This window comes from Sminthopsis crassicaudata, chromosome 1 (genome assembly GCF_048593235.1).
Source record: "Sminthopsis crassicaudata isolate SCR6 chromosome 1, ASM4859323v1, whole genome shotgun sequence".
In the NCBI taxonomy this organism is placed as follows: Eukaryota; Metazoa; Chordata; class Mammalia; order Dasyuromorphia; family Dasyuridae; genus Sminthopsis; species Sminthopsis crassicaudata.
The window spans coordinates 422,100,323-422,111,032 of record NC_133617.1 but is presented as its reverse complement, the minus strand read 5'-3'; the positions used below and the strand labels follow the sequence as shown (position 1 = coordinate 422,111,032).

At 41.5% G+C, this 10,710-nt stretch overlaps 1 protein-coding gene across 2 annotated transcripts in view; it reads left to right on the top strand.

Annotated features, from left to right (window-relative positions):
* The first annotated feature begins 505 nt into the window (after positions 1–505).
* Positions 506–10,710, top strand: part of GGA2 (golgi associated, gamma adaptin ear containing, ARF binding protein 2) — a 36,502-nt gene continuing 26,297 nt past the window's right edge. Inside the window, exons 1-3 of one of the 2 annotated variants that reach the window (XM_074280367.1) lie at positions 506–662; positions 9,176–9,260; positions 10,277–10,352. In XM_074280367.1, coding sequence (XP_074136468.1) covers positions 602–662; positions 9,176–9,260; positions 10,277–10,352 — 222 coding nt within the window. In that variant the 5' untranslated portion in view covers positions 506–601. Of the gene's footprint in view, positions 663–9,175; positions 9,261–10,276; positions 10,353–10,710 lie in introns of those variants that run through there. The other variant, XM_074280368.1, reaches the window with a different exon arrangement.

Below are 10,710 nucleotides of genomic sequence, written 5' to 3'. Positions count from 1 at the left end.
AAGCCTATGGATTTTTCAGAAAAAAAGTTTTTAAATGCATAAAACAAATGAGATTACAAAAGAAGCCAAAAGGTATTGAAAATGAAGATACAACATTTTCCCTCCAATCCAAGTTCACGGACCCTCTGAAGTTTTGGGAATGAAATGGGTATTTCTAGCCAGCTCTCCCACCAGGTTCGGCCTAATATTGACTCAATACCATCCTTCACATTCTAAGCAGCCCCATTCATAAGTAAGCGAGGGGACAGCGGGTGGCAACTTTGTCCTCCGGGGCAGTACCGGCCCTGGTGGCTTAGGGGAAGCCGCCGGCCCAGACAGATCCCTGATGCGTTTTTGCCAAAAGCCAATCAGGAAGCTGGCGGGAGGGAGCTAGCCCCTGGCCTCAGGACCCATAGCGGAGGGGCCAGGGCTGAGCTTGGGGCTGGGGGAGGAGGGAGGAAGAGGAGGAGGAGGAGGGGATTCCCAGCCCGGGGGGGAGGCTCACGTGTCCGGGGCTAGGACCCGTCACGCGCTGCCCGCCCCGGGGTTGCCGCGTCACCAAGTTCCTTAAAGCGCTGGGACGGCGGCGCCTACACCTGACGAACCCGAGGAGCGCAGCTACATGGCGGCGGCCGAGGCTACGTCGGGGCCCAAGGGGGTGGCAGCGCTGGAGCTATGGCTCAGTGAGTACGGCGCGGGGACGGGGCGCTTCCAGAAGGGACGCCCGCCGTCCCAACTACCGGCGACGAAGGCGGAGTGTTGTGCCTCCGGACCCTCTCCGTGCGCCTGACGCGCGGGGATTGTGCCTAGGGCTGAGCCCCGCTCGGGGGTCGGGGCAGAGCAGCCGGGGCCGGACTTGGCTGGGCTGGGCCCGTACGGCGGCCGAGCCCGGGCAAGTTCGCTCAGTCTCCTTTTTTCTGCTTTGGTCTGTTGCCACTGGCTCTGGGCTGGGAGGTGCCGCCCCGCCCCACTCCGCTCGGCCTCGGGGATCCCTAGGACACTCAGGTGCTGGAAACTCGCGGAGCCCGGCCTAGGAAGACTAGTCTGCGCCCCACGCCGGGCGTCCCACGGTGTCCTCCGCCCCCGATCGTCCTCCCGGAGCCCGCAGTTTAGTTCAGCTTTGCTTTCTTGGCCCTGGAAGGTCAAGTCTGGGGCGGGGTGGGTGCGATGCGGGGAACGGAAGGAAGAGAGATCCCTGAGGGTGCTGGAAAATTAGCTCCCAGTCCCAGGCTTGTCTGCCCCAGACCTACGGAGATCCACACCCAAGAGCCTTCTGCTAGCCTGGATCTTTCTTCCCTCTGTGATTTGAATATCCCTCTCAGCACATCCCACCTCTAGCCAACCGCTTCCTGCAGCTCGGGGTGGGCTAGCTGAGGCCAGGGGCTTTTGTGGTGCTCCTGGGGAAACCCCAGAGGAGAACGGCTGCAGCCTCGGGGTCTGTGTTCGCCTGCTGGCGTGAGAGACCAGCCCGGCGGGATTGGTGTGGGGCTACTGAGAGCCCTCCTCTGAAGCCGAGATTGCGTGCGCCGAGGGAAGGACGCGATGCCTCTGGGTTTTCAAACCGGGGTTAACCGTCATGCCCTTGATGAACTTTATTAGGGTGTAGGGGGGATTTTTTTTAGGCCATCTGGACTAGAGGGCCACTGAGGCCAATTCTGGAATTCTGTTAAGATACGTATCATCCCTCTCCCTTCCCTCCTCCTCCTCCCAAACTCCCCTTGCCCAAGGTCACAAACCTATTTGTGGCAGAACTAGTACTGGAATATTGGCTTCCTGATTCTCAATTATACATTTTAATGATCTTAGTGTTACATGTCACCTCTTCCCACAGCAATTACCTTTAGACAGTTGTAGGATTGGTGAACACCTCTCAGGCTTATCACTTACTACTTTTAAAACAAAACAAATCAGGAGTGTTGAAAGTTTGAGCCCGGATGGAATGCAGCTATTTCTGGAATCAGCTAGCAGACTAAACCCTCTTATTCCGAGGTTACTCTTCCTCTCTGTCAGTGCTGGAGTGTAAGTCACCCAGAACTCAGAAGTTGCTCTAGCTGATCCTGTGACCCCGAGGTAACCTTGGGTCATCCGTCTTTGCCCTCTGTTGCTCTAAAGATACTCTGAGGAGTATCTTCTATCTTTTCTCTCGCCTCCCTTTTTCCTTCCCATCCAAAAAAAATCTCACTTTATAGTAAAAGTTAAAATTTAGTATGACTGGGAAGAGGTTTTTGCAAATACCTGTCATCCCTGCTATTGGGAGAGACAAGTCACGAGCTGTAGTGGGGCTTAAGCTAATCCAATATCCTCAGTATCTAGATCCTGGTCAATGTAGGCCCAAGTATAAAGGATGAATTGGCCCAAGTAGGAAGAAGAGCCTGTCAAAACCCCTGTGTGAATCAGTAGTGGCCCCTGATACTTGAATGGCTGCTCCATGACCAGCTTGGGTGAAATCAGAAGATCCAGTATCCAAAAAATTTCATTTATTTATTTTTGGGAGGCTAGCTTTTGACTTGTTATCTCACAGTATAAGCCATTTCATTTGATGTTGTCCCCAATTATGAAGAATTTTTCTTTTTTGGTCTTGACCTGTGGCTTCAGCTATGAAGGGAACTCTAAAAGAAAATTATCTATGCAGATAATCTGCTGTTTCTGTAACTTCACATTTTAGAGTTGCCTGGGTCATAGAGAGGTTAGGTGCCTTGCCCACAATCACCTGGTAAGTGTCAGAGGCTAGATTTATACCATTCTTTCAATGGATGACTCGGACACCATCTTTCTATTTTGCTATATTTCTATATTGCTGCACTGGAGGATGCCTTACTGTATTAATTATAGTTCAGTTATAACTTCTTCCTTACATAAAGCCATTCTCCATCTCTCTAACTTCCACGTTTAAGTCTCAGTTTTGCCTTCTGAGATCAAGACTAATCTCTATCATTTCCCAGAGCAATCTCTAAGTACTTATTAAATGCCTATTATTTTGATTTTATACCTCTTACCCCTTAATCTGTGCCTCCTTATGACATCCTCTCCTTCTGAGTAATGTTCTCTGAGCCTAGAGGATGAGGTGAGTACATACATTGTTCAATTGTATCTGACTCATTTGAGGTTTTCTTGGCAAACAAATTTCCTTCTCCAAATATCAATCAACATTTGAGGAAACTGAGGAAAACAGGGTAAAGTGACTTGCCCTGAGACATAAAAGTTAGTAAATTTGTGAGGCCATGTGTGAACTTGTAAGATGTCTCCTGGCTTCAGGCCTGCCACTCCAACACCTAGCTCCCACATACAAAGTGATAATCATGTCCTCCATGGATGATAGTGATGAAAGTAATTGACATTTATTTGGTGTTTTAAGGTTTGTAAAGTGACTTATAAGTATTGGTTCAACACGATCCTGTGCAGTTAAGTGTTTACAGATATTCTCATTTTATGGATGAAGAAATAGGTTGAAATATGCTCAGAGGTATTCAATTAATGATTTTAATCCTTGTCTCCATGACTCAGTGAATAATAGCATTTTATGATGATTATTTGTACATAAGATTTTTTTTTTATCAGTCTTATGTTGAAGTCTTATATTGGTGTGAGACATTTACTGAATGCATACATGTCTGATGGATTCATTGGTATCATTCTTAGTTGTATAGATTATTTCCATGCTTAGGAAAATCCTTCCCTCTTCCCTTCCAGAATGTTTATCCTTGGTCTCTCTATTCTTTAGTTTAGTTTCTTTGATATTTGGACCTCTAGAATTCTCTTATTTGAATGCTTGGCTTATCCTGTAATAAATGATTGTATCTAAAGGAACCAAAATAATAATAATAAAAATAATAAAGGAATTCTCAGAGGGCTTCCAGCCAAGACCCATCTTGGCCAAGACCAATAATAAATTTCACTTGTGAGCCACAGCTTTCTCTCTTTTAAAAATTTTTATTTCAAAAGATAGTGTTTTCAGTTTTGATTCTCTTTTCTTGCAGAAGGTTTTGGACTTTGCTACAGTCTGTCACCTGCAGGTCTGCATTTTTAAAGTTGTTTTTTTTTTTTTAACGGAAATATCTTTTCCTGTGCTGCTTTCTTTAGATGTTGGTCTTAGACCCTCAGAGCCAATGTCATCAAAGATTTCCACGATTTTGTATTTGTTTTTTACCTTTTTATTACAAGCTTTAACAGAGCAGATGTATTAGGTTAACATTTCACAGCTAAATCTACTACTGCCAGTAGGAAGAAACCTTAAAAATAATCTATTCTGGTTTTGGTTTCCTGATTGCTTCTAGGATCTGATACAAAGTCTTTTGTTTGGTATTCAAAGCTTTTCATAAACTAGTTCCATCCTACCTTTTCAGTCCCCAATACAGGTACTCTTTGGTCCAATGGTCTTTCCCTCTTCACTTTTATATAAACAAGGCATTCAGTTTCCTGGCTCTTAGATTTTCACTGACTGTCCCCCATGCCTGGAATGCTTTCCCTTCCTCATCTCCATCTCCTGGTTTCCTTGGCTTCCTTTAAGTCCCTCCTAAAATCCCATCTTTTGGAAGCCTTTTTAATATGATTGTTATTAGCTGTGTGTATATATATATATATATATATATATATATATATAAAAAGAGAGATTAGATTTCTAATCTTAAGTAACCACTGGGGGCTAAAAAACAAGTCTGACTTCATCATCCCCATACTCAATAATTTAGTGTCTCCTGATCTCTAGAGGATTTTGAGTTAGTGTTGAGGGGATTAAGGAAGATCCTTTTGTCATGCAGGTAAAGAAATTGATTTGCCCAAAGTCTGGTGGGTAGTAAGTAGCTGAGCTGGCTTATGAACTCAAGTATTCTAATTCCTTTGTTCTGTAAGATTTGACTCTTTGTGACCTCATTTATTTGGCAAAAATACTGTGGTCTTTTGCCATTTACTTTTTCTGCTCACTTGACAGAAACTGAGGCAAACAGGGTGAAATGACTTTGCTAATAAGTACATACAGCTAGTAACTATCAGAGGTCAGATTTGAACTCACATGAGTCTTCCTGTCTTCAAACTCAGCACTTCTAACTGCCCAAGAAAAGAATATACATACACATATGCAAAAACATAACTCAAATGTGTATATATCTGTGTGCATATGTGTACACATAAGTATATATACATATAAAAACACATATTTGAGATGTGTGTGTGCATGCATATGTGATTTCTTTCAGACAAGAGGTACACAAATGGCTATTCAGTGCCTACATGGAAGGCTTGACCTTAAACATTTCTGACCTGAATTGTTTTCACCCCTTTTTAAGCAACCTGGTACCTGTTCTTCTTTGTTTACTCTCCATATTGATATCAGTCCTAGTGTAGATACCCCCTTGACTTTAGCCACCCCATGGTGCAAAACTTCTGAGCTAGTTCAAGGGAAAAACCAACCTCAGTGTATCAGGCAGTAAGAATGACAAGATTAGGTTGTATAGGTAAACTGAGCATGTTCTTTCTATCATATTGTGACTAAAAAATATGACATGATCTTTGCCATTAGGCATCTTGTTCAAGCTATTGAGACAGAACACTTATTGCTATGAGAATTGTACAAAGGAGAAATTGGTTTGCACTGAAATGATCTTTTAAAAAGGGTGGGATTTAAATTGGCTAGGAGGAGGTAGGAGAGATATTGGGAAGACAATTCCCACTTACATCTTGAACAAAAACTTGAAGATAAAAATTTTCTGATTGGTTTGATGGGTGAGTGTTTATTTGTCACCCAACATTTAATAAGTACATATTATGCTGGGGAAACTCCCTCTGCCCTCCAGCAATTCACGTTGTAAGTGGCCATAGAGTGCAGTAGATATAGAGTGAAAGATTATGTGCTTGTAGGGGGCATAGAATACCACTTGTGAAAGATGGAATTCAAGCTGATGTTGGAAGAAAGCCTGGGAAGCTAGTAGGCAGAGCTGAGAAGGCAGAGTATTCCAGCTGTGAGGGACTGCCTAGCAAAATCACAGTGGGAAAAAATGTGTGTGTGAAGAGAGGAAGGGAGGGAGAAGTAATGAGAATAATAGTCTAGGTAGAAGGTGATGCGAGTTTGCACTAGGATGGTGATTGTGTGAGGAAAAGAAACCTATACAGCTAATTAGATGTGAAAAATATATTTTCCTTGACTTCATATTTATAATGAATATCATATTTCTTGTCTTCCTAATGAGTGGGGGAAGGGCAAGAAAATTTGGAACTGGAAAAAATTTTTTTATAAAGTTATTTAGAATCTATACAATGGATGAATAAATGTTAAAATGGATAATTTTAAGCTGCTGTAGAAAATAACTTTCAAAGCAGTTCCTAAGAGGATGAAAAGCCCAATTTGTAAATATTTTACTGATAAGATGCTGGAGAATTCTCTTAGTTAAATCAATCCAAAATCTCATCAAAGGGACTTTATTAATGTCTTTGAAGTCTTCAAAGAGAAGCTGAAAAAGACTTCTTTTTCTATTCTTCCCCTAGACTGCTGGATAAGCACTGTATATGGTAGACATGACTGTTCTGATCCTAAGAAAGATAATCATTATAGGGAGCACATGTTCTGCCATGTTCTGATTTTTTTTTTTTTTTAATGGTATGATACCAAGAGGAGAGCCCATGCCCTAAGCATATTGTTCTTTTTACAGTTTTCCATCTTCCCCCTTTTGCTACTTTTTTACTTCTTACCCTTGAGCTAAGGTTCTTTTATTAAATTTTAAATTGTTACTATATTTTTCTAATTACATGTAAAGATAATTTTCAACATTCACTTTTGTAAGATTTTTTTTTCCTCCCTCAGAAAGACAATATGCAGAGTGATATATATATATATATATATATATATATATATATATATATATATATAATTTAACATTACTATATGAGTCATATTGAGAAAGAAAAAATCAAAACAAGGAAAAACCATGGGAAAACAAAAATGAAAAGAATGTTGTTGAGGTACAGGTGCAGTCAGACTTTTCTCATACCGGGTCACCACCAGGATGGAGTTAACCACCAAAATTATGGGACTCCAAAAATTTATTGAGGTTGCATGTTTCTGTTTCAAGTCATACCAAAAGAATTTTTAGGCATAGACATCCTAATCAAGGAGCAAAGATTTCATTATACTGCTAAGAGCAAGCTAAATTCCAAGAAAAGTTAGCAAGGAATGGGGTTTTAGCAATTAACAAGGGGAAAGACTGGTGGTAGAACTCATAATTAACCCAGAGGAAGACTCCACTAAAGTTAAGACTGAGGTGGTGGGCTAAATTCATAGAAAAGTTAGTGGAGATCTACAGTATAAGCAATTCAATGTCTAATAAGTTGGACATCATAACTTGGCTTTTTGATTTGGATATAGTAAATAAGGAGTTTCTAAAGACCACCTGAGGGGCAACTGTAATCAAAAGTCCATTTAAACAAAAGGTCTACCCAAAAATAAATGGCCTACTTAAGGCTGAAATAACCCCATCAGTGCCCTTCCCTGCTTGTATTAGGGATTATTTTAATCCTGTCAGTACTTTTGGCTTCCTTTGCCTACCTGCATACCTTGGACCTTGATGCTTCCATCCACATTCAGTCTCCATAGTTCTTCTGGATTCAGTTGGCATTTTCTATTCAAAGTTTGTTGGAATTGCTGAAAGAGCTAAGTCTTTTATCATATAATATATTATATAATCTTGGCTGTTACTATGTTCAATGTTCTTGTTCTGGGCTCATTTCACTCGACATCAGTTCATCTCCTTCCAGACTTTCAGCCTGCTCATCATTACTTATAGAACAGTAATACATCATTACATTTATATACCATAACTTATTCAGCCATTCTCCAAGCGATAGGCATCCATCCCTCAGTTTCCAATTCCTTGCCACTATAAAATGGGTTGCTACAAACATTTCTGCATGTGTGGGTCCTTTTCTCTGTTTTATGATCTCTTTGGGATACAGATCCAGTAGGGATACTGCTGGATCAAAGGGTTTGCACAGTTTAAAAGTCTTTGGGGGGGGCAGCTAGGTGGCGCAGTGATTAGAGCACCAGCCTTGAATTCAGGAGGACCTGAGTTCAAATTTGCTCTCAGACACTTAACACTTCCTAGCTGTGTGACCCTGGACAAGTCACTTAACCCCAGCCTCAGAAACAAAACAAAACAAAACAAAACTTTTGGGCTTAGTTCCAAATTGTTCTCCAGAATGCTTGGATCAGTTCACAACTCTACCAACAGTGAATGTTCCAGTTTTCCCACACTCTAGCATTCATCATTATTTTGTCCTGTCATTTTAGTTAATCAGATAGATGAGGTGGTATCTCAGTTTTAATTTGCATTTTTCCAATCAGTAATGATTTAGAGCATATAGATTTCTTTAATTTCTCCACCTCATGAAATGTTTTAGAGCACTTTTCTAACATTATCCTTGAAATTTTCTCCTTAATTTTGGTTTTCCTTCATCCTTTCAATTATAACTTTCATTGTTGTATTTCAATTTACATTTTTAAAGTCATTGGGTAAATGGGTTACTGGTTTGCTTATTTCATTTGTCATTTCAGTTCATATGTCATCCCATATTTCTCTGTATTCTTCATATTCATTTGTCATGAATGTGCAAACTTCATTACATTCATGTACTACAATTAATTTAGCCGAACACCAAATGACAAATATTCAACTTGTTTCCAACTTATTGCTATCACAAAAACTGATGCTAGGGATGTTTGATTATATATGGGACATCTTTCTTTGTCTTTTAAACCAAGTGTTCCTGACTTTGAGGCCTGCTCTCTATCCTTTGCATCATATTTTGCTCATAAAAAATAAAAAAAATTAGTTCTGGGGGGTGGGGAATGACTTATAAATAGAAAAATAGATGACACTGTGTTTCCTTGAAGATGGAGATGATGTAAATCTTACAATAAAGACTGAAAACCTGCCTGAAGTGTGAAGGAAAAAGATACTTATGACTGCTTTGCTGCCAGAAATGTGGTTTCAGGACAATTACATTAGATTGAGCTTGTAGAGCATTAATGTTTGATCAACTTTACTCTGAATCTGAGTCACATTGCAGATGATTATCTCTATAACTTCCCAAAAGGCTACTTTGGGAGCATGAGACCTCATTTATCTCTCCTTTGTCTACTTCATCAGTCCTGTCATTGTTCCTATTTTCTCTGTTTCTCACCCCCCCTTCCTCCTTTTTTTCTTGGCAGATAAAGCCACAGATCCAAGCATGCCTGAGGAGAATTGGTCATGTATTCAATGTTTCTGCGATCAGGTGAACACTGACCCCGATGGGTAAGATTAATTTTGTACATGGTTTTTGTAATTTCATGGACACAATTATCAGACAATGAGGACCCTAAAATTTAAAGAAGCAGATATTCTGATAGGTTGTTTTTTTGGGGGGGGGGTCTCTTCTGTGGGTTGAGGGATTAAACACAAGGAGAAAGGAGTTGTGAAAGGGCAAAGAGAGGATATGAAATAGGACTATTAATGAAAGTGGTATGAGAAGGCAAGTGAGGTGAGCAAGAGTTGATGTTCATAAGGGATTATCTTTAAAAGAACAAACTGAACCTTGCTTCCCAGCTCTCCCACTTGGAGCCCACAAGGGCTCTCTGCCACAGGTTCAGGCTCCTTGGGCCTTGTTGTGTAAAATGAAAAATTCCTCTCAGAAAAGAGTTCCTAGTAATTTTGTTGGACTCCCTCCCCTACTATGTAGGCTTATACAGTGCTTGAGGTGCTTCCTTCTGGGTTTCCTATTTCTCTGTCTTTGGCTCTCTTTCTCTGTCATATGTATGCACATGATAGTGGAAGAGGAAACCCTCCATTTCGCACTGACTCATCCTTTTCTAAGCCTCTGTTGGTTCCTTCTTTGGTATGCAAAAGTAACTCAATATAGTATTATGCTGGTAATGTATTCCAGTCTGCTGGAACCCTCTCTGTCTTGTTCCTGTTGATGGAGGCAATTATGTAATGAATGCACTGTATTCCTCTACAAATACAGTGTTTTCTGTAGATTATAACTTTTTTCGTGGCCTCATCAGAATTAAATAACTCCAAAGGAGTTATTTAAATCCTATCCACTTTGATTTTTGGGGGTACTGCTGGTGTGTGTGTGTGTGTGTGTGTGTGTGTGTGTGTGTGTGTGTGTGTGTGTGTGTGCGCGCGCGCGCGCACGTCTCTGGGATTCCTAAGACAGCCACAGTATCAGGAGATTCATGTGTAACAAGCCATGCCCCCTCCCCTTCTTCCTTCTGTCTAGAGAGAGCTCTCAGTCCAAGCTTGGTCTTGCCTTGTTTCTGTTTCCTCAGCCCATCCCATGCACCTTGGCTGTTGGCCCACAAGATCCAGTCCCCACAGGAGAGGGAAGCTCTTCATGCCTTAACAGTGAGTTGGATCGTGGCCTTCCCCTTCCCCCTCATCATTGGAGAAAAGGACACTAGAGACTCTGTCTGCTGGCTGATGAGCTCCCCCTTTGACTTTCCTGAAGGAGCTATTCAGACTTGCAAGCTTTGGGGGGAAAGCAGGATGTGGGGTGAGGGAAGGAAAGGGGGAGGGGAGATCGGAGCCCAAGATTTTACATTCTCAAACCTACCTATTAATAAATAAGACTAGATGCTTTTCATACTGGATGAGGGAGAGAAGGATTCTCTAACTTGTTGTACGTGCTTTTGTGCATGTCATGCCAGTCAAGGCAAAGAGAGAGGGCTTGCAAGAGAAAAAGGAGGATTTGACCGATCTGGAA